Genomic DNA, 19,227 nt, shown 5'->3' with positions numbered 1-19,227 from the left:
GAAGCCTTTCTTCTTGGGATATGGAATGCAAAATAGATGGGAATCAAGTTGTTCAAATTCAAAGAAGATGCAAAAAAGATAGTGCAATAGGTCAAGGAATAGTTTCATGTAAAGAGAAATCGGCTTGTCACTATAAGAATCAAGCATGGGATTATATTGAATTCTTTGATGCATTTACTATTGATTATAACCCCAAAGATTTGAATGGCAGGGAGGATGCTTTAGCCATCTCACCCTCCTTGTGTGTCCTACTTATTACACTGAAGAGTAGTGGGGTGATCAAGAGGAACTTCAAACTCAGTCATGAACCATTGAAGCCAAACAACCTCCTAGCTACCCAAAATTACCCAATCTCTATAAATGATAATGCAATGGTTGTCTATTTATTGCAAGACTATGCAATCGAAGTAGAACCAAGGAAGAAAAAAACACCAAAAGTAGACTTTCAATCATCAAAATCGCCAACCCAATCTAAGTTAATAAGCCTACAAACCAAGTAACTCTTGAAATGTTGTGAACGCTAAAATGAGATGTGTACTAGATATATCTCAACATACATTTGGCTGCCTTCCAATGACTTTCTTAAGGTGCCTAAGAGAAATGGGAGAAGGTCCAACCGCAAAGGAAATATCAAGATGATTGTGTGCCAAGTACAAACAATTGCCAACCAATAGTCGATGTCAGAGTTTTAAGACTCGTGGACTCGCCGCGGACTCGCGAGTCCAGTGGCGCCACGAGTCGACTCGCCATGGACTTGCGAGGCGAGTCCTAGTGAGTCTTTTTGAAAGACTCGCGAGTCTTTCTAATTGACTCGCGCGAGTCTTTCACTTGGACTCGCAAGTCTTTTGAATAGACTCGTGCAACCCAGAAAACACATCAAAAAATTATCTAAATCTTTTTTTTCAAGTCAGTCTCATTCCCTTCATTAGAATATATACATGAAATATAACATTTAAGTATAATACTTTAAGTTATATTTCATGCATATATTGGCAGGATGTTTGAGAGTGGTTTCGGGTCTCTAGGAATTATAATGCAAATTCTAGGTTTTAGAGGATCTTTTAAATTTTCAGACTTAGTCGAATTTCAATAATCAGTAGGCTCTTATTAGCATTCTCTCGCCCTCTCTATCTCACTCACTTTATCTGCCTCGAATTTTAGACCTATCTATCTCCCTATCACTCTTCCTCTATCCCCTCTCTCTACCACTCTCTATCTCAGTCTCTCCTCTCTCCCCCAAGATCTAGACCTATCATTATATGTAATTTTGCAAACATTTATAAACTTATGCTTCTATTATACATTTTAAAGTTTGAAACTATAAGTATGAATGATGAAATTTCAAATATTGAGTGTTTGGAGATTATATGGCATGTGTAATGTTTCAATTATGGCTCTTATGTTCTCTAAATGCATTAATTTCTTCATGTTTTTTTGTAAAACTATGGTTTGTTTTTTTTGCCGAGTCCGTGGTGAGTCCGAGTTTAAAAACTTTGGTCGATATAATGTACTATCATATATGAGTATAGTGCAATTGGTAGATAGTATGAAAGTTGACTAAAACGGTGTCAGCATAAGCTTGCAACTAGCCATGTCAAATATCTAAACCAAATGAAAAGCATACTTTTGCTGAAATATGAAAATCCCCTCAAAAAACTGAAGAACCTACAGACCAAGGAAGAAATGCAAATAACCAGGATCTATCATATCAAACCATCCACATACAACACAAGAATCAAAAGATCCTTCCCACAATCGTAAACTATCATATCAAAATGGTGGCAAGAGAAACTACAACCGACCAAGAAGCTATCCATTTTCTCATTTTAAGCCCAAGGAACCTGTTTGAGACCATACAATAAATGGCAAACCTTGTAAATAGGTGAAGAGTCCTACATAAGATCTGAAAATTGTTGGAAATAATGTCATTGATGTGAAAGGGGATTGGAAAAATTGTCATTGATGTCATGTAACTGCTTAAGGAGAAACAATTCAGAAGTTTTATGCTCAACAACATTAAATATAAATGGAAATATTATTGTCTTTCAAGTCAAAATTTTATCCTTTGTGTGGGCCGACCTTACATTGTGTAGTAACTTGAATAAATTTAATTAATCTAACCTGGGCCAGTGATAAATTTAATTATCTTATTTGGCCGACCTCCTTGAAACTACCACCCACCTTGGCAAAGAAATAAAAAGCAATTAAAAACATATACATGTTTGCCTGGCCAACCTAATTTAGAGGGATGTATCCTTTGATAAAGGAGTGCATATTGAAGGGTATATATAGATAGAAGATCTTTGAGGGTTATTTGATCATGCAATTCAACAAATATCTTTCCATTCATAGCAGATCTGGAGAAGACCTTAGAAGCAGATGTAAGGTGAATATAAGAGCAGAATTTAAGGAGAATTATTGAAAACCTAAAGGCAGACATTGAAGGTAAATTATTGAAGACTTTGAAGGTGAATTGTTGCAGACCTTAAGGGTAAATTATTGCAGACTTTGAAGGTTAATTATTGCAGAACTTAAGGGCGAATTATTGCAGACCTAAGAGCAGACTTTTGAGGTGAATTTTTGCAGATTTTAAGGGCGAATTATTGCAGAACTATGAGCGAAAAAATTTTAAGATCATAAGCAGATTAAAAGAAGCAATTTTGAGCAGATTTGTGGAGGACGATGAGATCTGATTCAAGAAGATCAAACACTTTTCACTTTGTCTTTTTGGAGGTTAGTGCCTCGCTTTACAAAGAGATTGGTGTCTCTTGCTGAGTTGGTGCTTAATTGTGGGGATTGGTGTCTCCAATGGGTTGGTGCCTACAAATATTGTAAGAAGTTTCTAATAGAAAAGAAATATTTTGTCGTGGTTTTCTCCCGCAAGAGTTTCTATGTAAATCATGTGCTCTTCTTGTGTTTCTACTTGCTTGATCTTGCATTTGTGGTTGATTAAGTTTTGAAGTATTGCTACTATAATTAATCAAGTGTTCAAATGTAAAAGTGTGTTATCATACCGTTGTGACGTATTCACACATCGCCCCATTGCAAATGGGGACCCCTACTTTTTGCTTTCTAGGGTTAGTTTTCTTTGCTTAGTTGTCTGGTTTTGGCTTTTAGCCTTTGCATTGGAAAGTTGCCAAAGAGATCATTAGGATAGCAAGGTCTTCTTGAGTTGAGGTGGGTCAGTAGGTGGTCCAGGTCAAGGTCTCTTTGAAAGCCTTCTCTAGGTCAGGCCTTGCCCTTGTTTCTAGGTTAGGTCTTGATTGAGTTTGAGGAAGTCCTTATATCCTGCTAGGGTGGCCTTGCCTTTAAGCCCTAGGGCATTTAGTCAAGGAAGTGATAAAGAATTTGAGCAAAATTGCCAAATTCGTTCTTGACCCTTCCAAAGGGACAGGAGCGAATTTCCTTAGAAACCTCTTTTGCTCCTAGTCTAGACCTCAAAGCTTGCTCCTACATCTTGACTAAATGAGGAATGACCTATTTTTGCCTTGTGAACAAGTTGGAACGAAATGAAATGAGGAAATTGAACCTAAAACATGAATTTCGCTCCTGACACTTCCAAAGGGTCCAAAGCGAATTTCTCTAAAAACCTCTCCTGCTTCTAGCATAGGTTAAAATCCTTGATTCCACGCCTTGAGTGAATGAAAAATGGACTCATACATGTCTTTGGAAATGAGCTAAACCAAATGAAATGAGGAAAAGTGAGGAATTTGTGCAAAAAAGCAAATTTCGCTCCTGACCCTCTCAAAGGGTCCAGAGCGAATTTCCTTTGATCTCCCTAACTTGCATCAAGCTTAGGTTCCATAGCATTAATTGAGGTTGATTGAACTTAGAGGCACCCTTAGACATGCATTTGAGTAGGTCATGCTCATTAAACGTTAAGAATTTGAGCAATTAGGCTAATTTGGCTCCTGACCCTTCCAAAGGGTCCAGGGCGAAATTTATCCAAGCTCCTGACCCTTCCAAAGGGTCCAGAGCGAAATCCTCCAAATGGCCTAATTCCTCACTAGAAACATTGAATGGTGGTCATGCATGGCAAAGAAAAGGACCAAAGATCAACTCTAAAGAAAAGCTAAGTGAAAAAGGATGAGAATTGAGCCAAAAAGAGCAATTTCGCTCTTGACCCTTCCAAAGGGTCCAGAGTGAATTTCTCCATGAAGCATTATATCTTGCTCAAACCTTCGAACTAACTCATTCCCAAGCATTTTTTTGAAGGCAAAAGACTTGTTGTTGATGATTAAAGGATGAGAAATGGAGTTTTGTGAAGGAAAATCAAGCAAAATGTAAATTTCGCTCTTGACCCTTCCAAAGGTCCAGAGCGAAATCCTTAGGAATACTCTCAATTTCACCTAGTGCACTAAATGAACCTTGTTTTGATAGCAAATTGACTTGATGGTGATGGGAGGAGGTATAGTAAGTTAAATTCAAGACAAAGAAAGGATGAATGGATGAATTTGAGCCAAGAATGCAAATTTCACTCCTGACCCTTCCAAAGGGTCCAGAGCGAACTTCCTAAAACCTCTATTTCGCTCCATGTTTGAAACCAAGATCTTGGTTCGTAAGGCATGGTTGGGAAAGGATTGATGTGTACTTGTCCTTGAAAAGTGATTTGAGACAATGAGATGATAGAATTTGAGCTAAAATGCAAATTTCGGTCCTGACCCTTACAAAGGGTCCAGAGCGAAATTCCTAGGAGGTCTAATGTTTTGCCTAGGTCCTTGAGCAAAACCTATTCCTAGGCAATTTTGGAGGCGAATGATTTGATCTTGGTAAGGTAAGGTTGAAAATGAGGTCTGATTGAGCAACTTTGTCAAATTTCGCTCCTGTCCCTGGAGAGGGTCCAAAGCGAATTTCATTATAGGGTCTGTCCTTCCAGAGGGTCTAGAGCGAATTTCATTATAGGGCCTGTCCTTCCAGAAGGTCCTGAGTGAAAATCTCATTATAGGTCCTGTCCCTAGAGAGGATCCAGAGCGCATTTTATTATAGGTCCTGTCCTTGGAGAGGGTCCAAAGCGAGTTGATCTTAATGCCTTCTTGTTGATGATTGAAGGTGAGAAATATCATGTTATAATGACTATATCATGTATTCTTAATCATCTTTAGTTTGTTTTATAGGTCAACAAAATTAGGATGGAGGAAGATCAAGCCAGGACAGGGGCGACATCTTCCAGTTTCATCATCATCAAGAACACCTCAAATGCATGGAGGAAGACTCAAAGTAATTCCAAGTTGGAGGACTTCAAGTGTTCAAAGGAATTGCAAGCGATGGAGCTGACCATCCTCAGGGACCTCATTCTACCACATGAAGAGATCACAAGATATCAGAAGAAGGATCTTACAAACACTTTAAGGCAAAGTGAGCTACTAGAGAAGGTGACTTGGCCATGACTTCCTATCACCATTATGCAAAATCAAGAGGCTTCATCAAACACATGAGAGTCAAGGAGAGGTACATCATGTTGGTGTTGGAAATAAGCCACACCCGGACCGACGATGGACTTGTCCAAGAGGGGCCAGTAGCTCAGTGGTAGAGCACTCCAACAGCGTTATGGAAGGTCCTAGGTTCGAGTCCTAGCTGGTCCATGTCTTTTACATGGTATCAGAGCCAAGTTGATCGAACTTGAGGCTATTTAATTTTGTGAAACAAATTTAAGAACAAGTTTATATACTACATCACATTTCTTCAAATGGCCAGTGCTATCAGATTCGAAGACAGACTTGGAGGTGGCGATGATTTTTCAGCCTGGAAATTCAGAATTCAAACGATCTTAAAGGAGAACAAAGTGGATTCGTTTGTTCAAACCAAAAATGATCAACCCGAAAATGAACCTGAAAAATCAGCATGGATTGAGGGAAATGAAAAGGCAATAAAAATAATAGTTGATGGGGTGAGAAACAACATAATGCCCATCATAAGAAAACATCAGACAGCCTATAAAATGTTCAAAGCTCTTGAAAGCACATTTGAGATATCAAATGCAAGTCGAACTCTAGCATTAAAACGAGAAATAAATCACATCACCATGAACAAAGGGGAGACAATCAACGCCTACTTTATGCGGATATCAGTTCTAAAAGATGAACTTCCAACTCTGGACTATGAGATCCAAAGCAAAGAGTTGACACTCATTGCTTTAGATGGGTTGCCTAGTGGATGGAGCACATTCGTCCAAGGCATTAGTGCAAGGTCCAAATATCCCAAGTTTGAAAGATTAAGGGATGACTGTCTCCAAGAAGAATCAAGATTGAACAAGATGGGAATGAAACACAAGAATATAGATGAAGACCTACAAGTTCTAAACACCAACTCCACCAAGCATAACAAGAAAAGGCAGTTTAGAAAGAGAAAAGGTCGTCAAGGCAAGAATACTTCAAAGAAGGACTTATCTCACATTCAATGTTACAGATGTGATCAGTTCGGACACTTCGTTGCAAAATGCCCGGAAAGAACAAAGAAACATGCTACATTTGTTAAAGCAGGAAAGACTAAAAGGGAAGATGACTCCGAGAAATACGTATTCTACTCAGCACTCACAAGTCAAGCTTCTAACAAAATCAACTCATGGGTGATTGACAGTGGTTCATCCAGGCACATCACTGGGTTTAGAGAAGTACTTGATTCCATGACAGAGGAGAGTGATGAGGACGTAACCATCGGAGATGACTCCACACATCCAGTCAGAGGAGTAGGAACCTGCACCATCAAATTGAAGACAGGCATAACCCTACGGCTTGAAGGAGTACTATATGTCCCTGGCATCAAAAGAAATCTAGTCTCTATATCGGCACTAGAAGATAACGGATACAGAGTGACATTCATGGACAACAAAGTATTGGCTTGGCCAAAGAACTCCTCCATCAAGAAGGCAATGACCATTGGACAGAGACGGGGCTATTTGTATGAACTGTGCACGGAACCTAATCTAGCCCTAATCCATGAAGCCACTAATGCAAATGAAGTTTGGCATAGAAGATTAGGTCATCTGAATTTTAGGGCTTTATCTTCAATGGGAAACCTTCTCACAGGTCTACCCAAGTTAAAGCAAGATCATTCAGGGGCATGCAAAGGATGTGCCCTAGGTAAGAATACCAAAGGTGCATTCCAAAATAGTACTAGGAAAACTAGCAAAATTCTAGAATCAGTTCATTCTGATGTATGCAGACCTATGTCCGTATCCTCTCTAGGGGGATTCTTGTATTATGTAATATTTGTTGATGACTACTCTAGGAAGACTTGGATCTACTTTCTAAAAAGTAAAGAATCAGAAGAGATCCTCTCTAGATTTAAAGAATTTAAATCACTAACTGAAAACCACTCAGGAAACAAAGTTAAAACCCTAAGAACCGACAATGGGGGAGAATACACATCAGATTCATTTAAAGAATTTTGTAGAGATAATGGGATTAAGAGGGAGCTTACTATACCTTATAACCCTCAACAAAATGGGGTAGCGGAAAGGAAAAATAGGACCATAGTTGAAGCTGCCAAGGCCATGATCCTAGATCAAAACCTTAACACAAATCTCTAGGCAAAAGCATCCAGCACCGCTGTATATATACAGAACAGGTGCCCTCACTCCCATCTTGAGGACAAAACTCCTAAAGAAGTATTCACTAAGATTAAGCCTGATATTAGCCACCTTAGGATATTTGGATGCCCTGTCTATATCCATATACCTAAAGAAAAGAGACTAAAACTAGAGCCTTCTGGAAAAAGAGGATTACTTGTAGGATATAGTGAAACCTCCAAAGCCTACAGAATCTATGTACTTGGTCAAAGAAATATTGAACTAAGTAGGGATGTAATATTTGAAGAGGATCTAGCTTTCAAAAGAGCTCAGAACTTCATAGAACCTGAAATCTATGTACCTACCTCTAACTTAGATGAAAATCCTGCTCCTGAGTTTCAGAGGGAGAACCTAGATGAAACTGAAAATGAAAATGAAAACTCACCTAGAAATCTCAAGAAAAGACCACTATGGGCCACCAAAACAGTAGAAGAAGCTCAGACGTTTGCTGCTCCTTTTGGAACCTTCAGAGAAAGCAAAAGACCTAATAAATTTACTAGCTATGTTGCTCTTATGAATGATCTATCTAAAAACGAACCTGACAATGTGACAGATGCCCTTAAACATCAAGTATGGAAGGATGCTATGTCTGAAGAGTATCAATCCATAATGAAAAATGATGTATGGGAAATTGTTCTCAAGCCAACTAAGAAGTGTGTTGTTTCTTCTAAATGGCTTTTCAAGATCAAACATGTAGCAGATGGCAGCATTGAAAAATATTAGGCAAGATTTGTAGCCAGAGGATTTTCTCAAAAGGAAGGAATAGACTATGAAGAAACATTTGCTCCTGTAGCCAGATATACCTCAGTCAAGGTTGTACTAGCCATTGTAGCAGCTAAAGGATGGAAGGTACATCAAATGGATGTAAAGACAGCTTTTCTTAATGGAGAGATATCTGAAGAAGTATACCTAGAGCAACCTGAAGGGTTTGAGATCCATCATGTAGAATCTCATGTGTGCAGACTCAAGAAAGCTCTATATGGGCTCAAACAAGCTCCCAGGGTCTGGTATGAAAGAATTGACACATATCTATCAAAACTAGGCTTCTCTAAAAATGATGCAGATCCTAATCTCTACTACAAACAGAACAAAAGTGATATGCTAATAATAATTTTATATGTTGATGACTTATTAATCTCTGGAGAAGATCACCTTATAGATCAATGCAAGAAAGAGCTATCCAAAGAATTTGATATGAAGGACTTGAGATTCCTTCATTATTTCCTAAGGTTGGAAGTATGGCAGAATCCTGATAACATTGTTCTAAACCAAGGCAAGTATACATTAGACATCCTGAAGAGATTTGGAATGCTCAACTGCAAACCTATGACCTCTCCAATGGAGACCAATCTTCATAAACTCAAAGAAGCAGCAGCAAAATCACCTTCTACTGACCCCACTCTATACAGGCAAATGATTGGGTCTCTTATGTATCTGATAAATACAAGACCAGATATCTGCTATGTAGTAAATGCCTTGAGTCAGTTTATGTGTGAGCCAAAGGAGATACACCTGGTAGCAGTAAAACACATTATGAGATATCTACAAGGCACCTTAAACCTTGGTCTCAAGTATAAGAAAATTGATCTTAATCTACACGGATTCTCAGATTCAGATTGGGCTGGAAGTGTGACTGATCGAAAAAGCACCTCTGGGTGCTGCTTCAGTTTGGGATCAGCCATGATATCCTGGATCAGCAAAAAGCAATCTTCTGTAGCGCAAAGTTCCACCGAAGCCGAATACATTGCAGCCTCCATGGCTGCCCGAGAAGCGGTGTGGCTTAGAAAGTTGCTTGTGGGATTGTTTGGTAACCCGATGAAACCTACAATCATCCATTGCGACAATCAAAGTTGCATAAAACTTTTAGTGAATCCAGTATTCCATGATAGATCCAAACATATTGAGATCCCATACCATTATGTATGAGACATGGTAGACAAAAATGTGATCAAATTAGAATATGTTAGTACGAGAGATCAGACTGCAGATATTCTGACCAAACCACTTTCCAGAGTGAAGGTTGATCACTTCAGAAAAGGTTTAGGTATGATAGAAAGGTAATCTGCTTTGTAAATAAGATGTTGAAAATGTAAAACTTCTTTTGTCATGTTCAGACATTATGGGTTTTACCCCCTGTGTTCATATCTAAGAGGTGACAATGTCTCAAATTATGAACACTTGTATGCAGACATCATAAGGTGACGATCTTATGATTCTCAAACTAGTTATCATGTTGGATCTCTGGTATGTCATGGATGTACCATGATGGAATAAAATGTTTGTGCACATATCACAATATGGATAAGATGAGAATTTAACCATCCTCATATGTTTATCCTCAGTGTTGCGTGTTTAGGCAATACTAATATCACATGTCTAGGTGATATTTTGTTATAATAAAATGATGAATCCTTTATATCACATGATTGGGTGATACAGAGTAAAATCTTATATTTGTATCCTATGTCCTGATGATACTTCATATCATATGTAAAGATGATATATATTCTTGGAGACTGACATTATGAAAAGAAATGTGATGCAGGTTACTTTATCTATCTTCCAAAAGCTAAGAGGGAGTGTTAATGCATTAGTAGCCTCTGCAAGATAAGACTCTCCTAACTCTCTACTCTATTATTAGTTTACTCATTCATGCTTTATGTTTATCAGACTATAACATTGATCATAATTATGATATTGATATTGGATAATGATGGATTAGATTGACGATCTACTTAACTATGTTAAGCGTCAATCTAAAGGGCTATCGGGCTACTAACCCGATAGCATATTAATGTCAATTCATATATGAATCGGCATTAATATGCTATCGGAGTATTAACCCGATAGCATATAATGCTAACCGTAATCGTTATTGTTTACTTTATATTGATCCATTATAATATGCTTGATACCGATTCATTATCAGGTATGTTTTATCTGAAACAATTAACAAATACCGATTCATGATCGGATGTGTTTATAAGCGTTGTTATCATTAACAGTGATACCGATTCACCATCGAGTATGTTCATAAGCATTAAACGATTCATTATTGGGTATAAGCATTGTTATCATTATACCGATACATTAATGTTTATAGCACCAATTAGTTATGGATCGGTTAATGTTAGTAAGGGTCACGACCAAGTGACATCTTGGTCGGACATGTCTAAAAGACATGTCCAATCAAGGTGCCACTTGATCGTGGCCATCCTACTACTTATACATTATTCAAACCAAAGGAGATGACATTGAAATCGATACATGTTCATCCTCCTAACCTACAGTAAAAAAAAGATAGCAATATTAGTGTCATAGTCATAATATCAAAATTAAAATACACCATCCTGCATATAACCTGTTCATTAAATTGGAAATTACAATACTTTTACATGGTATCAGAGCCAAGTCCAGGCTAGGAGCCCCAAGCACACGAGAGGTGTGGCTTAAGGGGAGTGTTGGTGTTGGAAATAAGCCACACCCGGACCGACGATGGACTGGTCCAAGAGGGGCCAGTAGCTCAGTGGTAGAGCACTCCAACAATGTTATGGAAGGTCCTAGGTTCGAGTCCTAGCTGGTCCATGTCTCAACACATCATTTATCAAGTACATCAAGGACGAAGGAAGATCAACCAAGGTCAGTGCAAGGGTACGTTGAAGAAGCAGATAGTTTCAGAAGAGTTAATCAAAGTTAGCTTCTCACCATCATCACATTGAATATCAAGAAATACAACATTCCTTGATTAACCAAGCACAAATGCAAGACAAGGTGGCATCCCAGTCACTGTTCCTCCTGTCAGATAGGTCCACATCAGCATGTCCAGATTCAATGTACCTGACTCACCAGTGATGCAACAACTTCGAGGCACCTACCTCGGTTTCCTATTGGTTCTCATGTATTAAATGTAATTTTCTCATTGGCTAAGGGAAGTTTGTTGTAACAAACCCTAATTAGGGTTTTCATCCTGAAATCCTAGCCATTGATTGTAAATCAATCAGAGCCATTGAATTGTAAAGAGCTCTCTATATAAAGCTATGGCTCTTCACTTGTAAAGGTTAATAGTTGGTTAATAGAGGTTAGAATAGCTAATAGTCAGTAAAATAGAATAGCAATTAGAATAGAATAGGAGGAAAAGGCAAGAAATTGTTCTCTAAATTGTAAATGAACTCCATTTTCATTGAAGTTATGGTGAAGTGTGTTGTTTCTTTGCAATATGCATGGTTTCTTGTTGAGTCTTCATATTAGATGGTAGATAATTAGATTGAATGAAGGAAGTTACTAAATGCACTCGCGTGGAATCCGCCTAGTCCAAACCACTAGCCTCTTGCTGATTGTAAGGGCGCCCTGCGTGGTCAACTGGCATAGAATGAGTTTAATCTCGAGTCGTTACGCATCTATTGTTCATGCATTAACTTGAATGGTGATCAGTGTTTGATGGTGTAACGATTTGAATATATTCAAAGCATCCCTTAGAAGATCGCACGGAGTTGGTGTCAAATTGTTCAACTTGATAGTGAGACCCAACCTAGTAGGACTCCACCTAGTTGTTCATCTATCTTCTGACATTCTAAGTCTTAGATTAGACTCTCTAAACCCTTGTACCTTTTTCTATTTCTTTATTATCCCGGTGAGTAGTTAGGACTCAAGTTCCAGCAGATTAAATGCTCAGGCATACAAACGTAAGTCCCCTTGTGATTCCAGCAAAATCACATCACACCAACAGAGCTTATCCACACGTAGAGACCCTACATATAAGAACCTTGGAGTTATTTCGATTGATCCTTAGGCAAATCTTCAGCATTCGAATAACTTTGTTCAAGAGAGGATAAGGTACCTTGGTATTTTATTATGTGTTCGCATGTGCATAAAAAACACATCAACACATACCAATTCACCTCCCCATTGTGTGCTCTTCAAATGGTATCAAAGATGGTTCCTTCGGATAAAGTCCAACCACTTGAAAGAAGATCTATAAGAGCACTTATGTCCAGGCAAGAAGGATGTGGATTCTCATCAAACAAAGCACCATTCTTTGAGGTAACAAATTATGTCTTTTGGAGCATAAGGATGGAGACCTACTTGAATGTCCTAGGATATGATATTTGATAATTAGTGGTAAATGGCTACACATCCTGCCAACTCCCACAACAAATCAAGCCGGGAATAAAGCAAGTGAGAACAATACAAAAGCCAAGCATGTGATTTTGTGTAGACTATCTAAATTCGAGTTCGTGAAGGTTATGCATTGGGAATCAGCTAACATATGGGATAAGTTGAAAAATATTCTATGAAGGAGATGATAAAGTGAAGAAGGAAAAGTTTCAAACCCATTGAAGACAATGTGAATTCCTTAAGATGAAAGAAGAGAACAGATCCTCTTATTTGCTTCGTGTTGAGGTGATTGTGAACACAATCAAAGGACTTGGTAAAGAAGTTGATGAAGCCGTAATTCTTCTTGTCGTCAACATTGCTAGCCCAAATCTGCATCCATATATGTTGTAAGGGTGAAGTCTTCACCTCTTGGATACCACAATGCAAAATCCATAATCCCTTTCAAATATTTCAATATTCGTTTAACTGCATTGATGTGTTTCCTTCATAGTTGCTTGAAATCGTGCCACCAAACCAACTGCTTGCATAATATCGAACCTTGTAGTTGTTAGATATAGCGAATTTCCAATCAAAGATCTATACATACTATGATTCATTGCAGCAGATTCGTCATCTTTGCTCAATTTACAACCAATAACCAGAGAAGTACTTGTTGGATTACAATCTTCCATCCTGAACTTCTTTAAAATCTCTTTAACATACTTGGTTTGAGAAATAAAGATCTCTTTATCTAATTGAAAGATTTGTAAAACCAGGAAAGAAAGATATAACTCAAATTCATTCTCCTTGTTGGCACATTCCCTCACAATCTCCTCTAAAAATTATGTCATCCACACAAAGTTGAATGGGTACAGGGGTACTTGGAGACGTTGGAGACTATTACTAGTACCGGTACAGCTATTTTTTCAAAGTAGGAGACAGGGGGTACTTGGAGAGACAATTTTTTTTTTAATATAATTTAATAATTTATAGAAAATCTGAAAATATAATGACATTGAACTTTCAAAACAAGAATTAACATTAACTAAGAAGTTTAGGTACATAAATGTGGAATGAATCAAATCAAAATGTCATACAATCATTGTGTCAAAGTTTCAAATTGATTAGTGATTACATATTGAAAATAGCTTGATAAACAGCATGCTGATATGCAAACAAAAAACTGAAAACAAAAATCAGAAATCTTATATCTATAATCTACTCTTCTTCGCCATTATCATCCATATCAAGGTCCTCAGCTATGAGGCTCTCCAAATAGTCATCACTCTCAAATTCAAGTTCCTCTAATGGTAGAATAACAAAGGGTAAATCAGCTAGTCCATCTGCTTCAACCATTTCATCCACAATGGCTGCAACTTCTCCATCAAGTGAAATTTGATCCCATTTTGCTAAAGGACCCTCATTGTATCCAGGATCTACACGAGAGAGAAGACGAAGTGAGCTATGAATGTACACCAGGTTCTCTGCTTTCTTTGATCCTAATCGGTTCCTCTTTAGTAAATGAATGAATAAACCCATAAGTACTCCAATTTCTCTCACAAGATGAAGAGTTGGCTACTTGTAAGAGCAATCGTATTGCAAATGATTGACATTCAGGGGCTTCACCTCACCCACGGGAAAACTTATTCCATTGAGTCCTCAAAACTAAAACATCCTCACCTTGGCCATAAATCTTTTTAACTGCTGCCCAAAATCCCTTCATTGCCTCTCTATCCTAATGTGGAGCCCTCTTTTTGCTCACTTCTATATCATACCATTTTTGATTAAGAGCATAGGCAACACAATGAAGAGGTGTGTTAAGTTTGTTCCACCCTTTTCCTCTATCAAAGGATATAGAGAAATATCTTTTGCATCTGTTATCTTCTTTACTCTTTCACACATGGAATCTATTGCTTCGTAAACCTCTCCCAAACATGCCTTTTTTGGATCTGCAAATCTGACCACCTCACATATGGGCTTAATAAAGTCCACAACAAACTTAACATCAGCCCAAAAATGCTCATCAAGAACCATATCTCTCACCTCAACTGCAATATCTGATGTTGATTGTTTCCAACCTGACCATTATCATGGTAATAAATTTCTCCTATCATTGTTTTCCAGAGTTACATAGGCCAAAGAGATTTTTAAGTCTCTATGCCATTCCCAAAGCCCATGGAGCTTGAAGAGGAAGAGCTTCACAATATGCTCTCCGTGAACTGAATAATGGAAACTATATGATCACATATGCAAAGCCACTACAAAAACTATGAATAAGATATTTGTAGTAAAATATGGAAAAATGGAAGTGCTGCCCCATCAATTTTCCAAGAGCATTGTAAATAAGATGAATACACAAAATAAAAGACAATATTGCCAAGAAGAGGCTATTCTAAAAATATAGAACAAATCTCTTGTTTTCGCATGGTATTGAGTAAAAGCTTGATGTTGATGTTCAAGGAACTCAAAATGGATAAGAATGGTGAACATAACAATGTTCAATGCTTAATGTATATGACAAAGACCACTCCAAACGTGAATGCCCTATGCCAGCACATAAATATAGTAAAACCTGGGAAAAACAACTCCCAGCATTTATCAATGTCATTTCATTTTGAAAAATGTATTTGACAGATCTGACTGCAACTCATTTTTTCAAGTCAAATACATGATATTTAAAGTATATAAAAGAAATCAAGAATAAGAGTCATCTATTACAAATTATCTGCAATCATTGCTTCCATAGCTACAACAATCCACCATTAAATCCATGAATTTTCCTCAAACTTCTTTATTTCTCTGGTGATTCTATTAAGATCTGTGAAACTCAACTGATACACCTTCTTACATTAGAATTCCCTAACACAAATTGAATCACGTGCCTGGGTACAGATCTATGTTAATGTAAAATTTGGAATTTCTACATTATTTTGGAGCACTGGCAATGAAGTGCCAACATAAATCGTTAGACAGTCTAAAAGTCTTTTTATGTGGATCACTGAGATCTGCATTAAGGCTGTTAACTTTCTATTTTCCTTTAAACTATAACTTTCATTTAGATCTTTCTAATTTTTGCAAGGCCTTCTACAATTTGATATCATATAGACAGACAGATGTTTTTGGGAACTGATAATTCAAAATGAACCAGTGGGCAAGACTGTTTTGTATACAAAAGAAAAATAGGATACTTACTGCTTCTTCGCAACTCAGAAGAAGGCACAAAATAGCTTTCCATTGGCTAAAAGATTCAAGTGATTGACCCATCTGCGTTGCTCAATAGGCAATTAAAATCATTATCAATAAACAATTTCTGCAATCGAAAATAAAAAACTAGAAGAATAAAACATTAGGTGGATGACTCACAAAAACATGCATACCAAGAAAGCTATGAAGGAAAATTGAAGCTCTCCGAGAAGCAAATCTTCACATCCTCCATATTTTTGTTCTAAAAGCATGTCCAATAGTTTTGTCTGCAAAACAAAAAAAGAAATTATAAACCGAGATATATGGCTGAGACAGGGAGCATGCTACAGTGAGAATTATTGCCGTACTAGTTAGTAGGAAGAAATAATCTACAAATGTACTATAGAGGAGAACAATAATGGACATGTTGTACCTATATAAATAGTAATTTCTCAAGGCAAAACACTTTCATTCTTCACCTAGTGAGTCCTTGTTGAATCCTCATATCCCATGGTAATGAATATTGTATTTGTCATCTATAGTCAATATGTTTCCAGAATCAACCAAAGGAGCTTCCCAATACATCAAGAAAGGCAAAGATCAGAGCTTGGATGCCAAAGATATGTCAAGAATGGCTAAGCCATTAAAGTGCCCAAAATACTCTTTGTAGTACTCCACAAGCACTTTTGCCCAATAAGTTGGGAGGTATGAAAAAGTATTTAAAAGTGGTCTTGAGAGCATTATAAGATGTTTTGGGCAAAAAGGTCCTAGCCTACAGGCATGTCACATAAGCCTTTTGACCCAAATTTTCAAAAAGTGGAAAAATGTCCCAAATAATCCCAAGCATGAGCCATAACCTCTTGTGACCAAAAAGTTCAATAATAAAAGATGTGGGTAAAACACCACCAAGTATTCACCATATGGATTTCGCCAAATATTTCGAAGTTTTAAAATTCCCCCAAAAGACAATGGAGAGCAATTTGGTCACTTATGTTTAAAACTTGCAAATTAAAAGGTGGAAAGGGATGCTTGAAGTGTGTGCCTAGCAGTAATTTGGCCACAACACTTGAAAGCAGGAAAGGTTTTCACACAAACAAATGAACACCCAGCCAGGAGTATTCACAAAAGGAAAACACAAGAAAAACAATAATCAAAACCTGAGTTGTGCAGTTATATGTGAGTTTCAGTATCTTTCAAAAGATAAAACACAAAAGCAAGTGCCCTTTTCCTTCATAAGGGCGATAGGATGGTTTTGTTCATCCCATTTTTGCAAGGAGGAAAAGTAGTTTTATTGAAGATTTCAGCAAATTGCAAAAGATTTGCAGTGTTTTGGAGAGCATTCATCAGATATCTAGCCTTTATAAGGGCTCTGTAACAATGTCAAAAGTTTCAGCAGGTATTTTGATAGCTTTAATGGATCAATGTAATAACCTTGGTCTGGTTCAACACACAAACTTTTGGACTCTTTCCCAGTCCAATGTTATTTATGGCATTTTGACAAACAGTTTGCATGCATCTACTAATGAATGTTTGTCTACATAGTTTATTGATATAGGATGTTTTCATGATATCATGCTTACATACACAGAACAACTTCTTTATAGAATTTGCAAATACAAAGATAAAGGTATTCAATGGCACAAGAATAATAAGGAAACTTCATCTACAATTCTGCTGCAAAAAACAGAATTCAGTAACACAGTTGCTAACCTTAAGATGACAGAACTGAACTCCTTGAATGCCAAATAGATTTGAATGCGCAAGAATTCTGCTTACCAACAGATTGAGATATACAACCTCCTTCCCTTGATTTGTATCTTTGACTAAACAGAGCAGACCAGAAGCCATATGCAGTTGCAATTACAGTGCTAGCCAACTATAGTGAATTCACTTCAAGAGAAATACGCTTACAGCCAGATTCACATAACAAACCAACAAAAGCTTGAGTAGACATGATTCACTAATAATTATTCCTGTAATCACCTTGCATGGATAGTAGAAATGCAAAGAAACTCATTTCATCTCCCAAGTGTTACTTACGGCTTGCTTACTGTTGCGCTCGCACAACTCACCCCGTCAGTTGACAGGGGACCCCCCATGTCGTGTCTGTCTGCCCGAAACTTTCGAAGGAGAAGGTAAACCCGAAACTAGCAAAATACACAATTTGCCCGAAAATCATTCAAAGCTTTCCAAAAACTCACGAAATCCCCAATACGCCCGAAACTTGCAAAATAACCTTTCATGCCGACTTTCAAAATGGCTCAGAGAGCCGAAAATGGCAAAAGACGAAATTGCGCAGTAGGGGGGGGGGGGGGGGAATGGCCGAAAACTTAGAAGAGTCTAAATCACACAAGTCCACCAAATGCCCTTCCAGCCCGAAAATGGCGTAACTTTCAAAATAACCTTTCATACCGAAAACGCAAGGGATGAGGGAAAGGCGTCATTTTTTTATGAAGTTTGCAGAGTGCCTCCCTCAGCCGAAAATCGCGAAATAAGGTAAAGCATTAAACTTCAAACTTTCAAAATCCCTCTCCAGCCCGAAAACAAGTAAGGCTTTTTTTAAAAACTTTGCAAAATGGCCGAAAATATAAAAAAATAAGAACGTCGCGAAAATTGGTAGTCTGTTTTAACTTTAAAAAACTTTGCAAAGTGGCTTCTTTAGCCCGAAAATGCCAATGTTAAGTAAAGGCGTTATAAATATAAACTTTTCATAATGCCTCTTCACCCCGAAAATCGCCAAGCAAGTGAAAATCGCGAAGTTTGCATTTTATGCTTCCAGCCCGAAAATGGGCAAACATCATGAGAATCGCGCAATACATAAGGGCATCATCTTTACAAGCTTGCAAAGAATGGTTTCAACCCGAAAAATGGGCAAAAGGTGAAAATCGCGTTGTTTACATTTTGTTCTTCTAGCCCGAAATGAAAACAAATGAAAGAGGCGTTTAAAACTAAAACTTTCCAAGACCCTTTTTCAGGCCGAAATTCACGAAAACGCCCAGGAGGCCGAAAAGGTCAAGTTTGCATTTTGTTCTGTCAAGCCGAAGTCGCTAAGTATAATGGAGAAAGTGAAAAGATTAAAAGATACATCTCCCAAAGAGCTTCCAGCCCGAACTCCACCGAGATGAAGCCAGGCTTTAAAATTTAATATTTGTTAAATTAATTTTAATTTTTCAAATTGATTGATTAAAGTGAAATCAATAGTTTGCAGGTCGCAGGACGTCATCGCAGAGAACCAAGAGAAGGCTTGAAAACGCAAATCGAAGAAGGATCACAATCAAGGCCAAGCGTTGAACGCTGAAGAAGAAGATGCAGGAACATGCTCCAGGAGCGAGATATCTGAACCGAACATTGCGAAGCATGCCACTGAACAACAAGCTAAAGTC

At 37.7% G+C, this 19,227-nt stretch overlaps 1 protein-coding gene across 4 annotated transcripts in view; it reads right to left on the bottom strand.

The window, feature by feature from the left end:
• Positions 1-19,227, bottom strand: part of LOC131078866 (uncharacterized) — a 226,354-nt gene that overhangs the window by 88,365 nt on the left and 118,762 nt on the right. For all 4 annotated transcript variants that reach the window (XM_058016693.2, XM_058016694.2, XM_058016695.2 and 1 more), the window contains 2 exons: positions 16,039-16,131; positions 15,854-15,925 (listed from right to left, as the gene is read on the bottom strand). In XM_058016693.2, the coding sequence (XP_057872676.2) occupies positions 15,854-15,925; positions 16,039-16,131 (165 nt within the window). The remainder of the gene's footprint in view (positions 1-15,853; positions 15,926-16,038; positions 16,132-19,227) is intronic.

Source organism: Cryptomeria japonica, chromosome 2, assembly GCF_030272615.1.
Source record: "Cryptomeria japonica chromosome 2, Sugi_1.0, whole genome shotgun sequence".
In the NCBI taxonomy this organism is placed as follows: Eukaryota; Viridiplantae; Streptophyta; class Pinopsida; order Cupressales; family Cupressaceae; genus Cryptomeria; species Cryptomeria japonica.
This window is presented reverse-complemented; position numbering and strand designations above follow the sequence as displayed.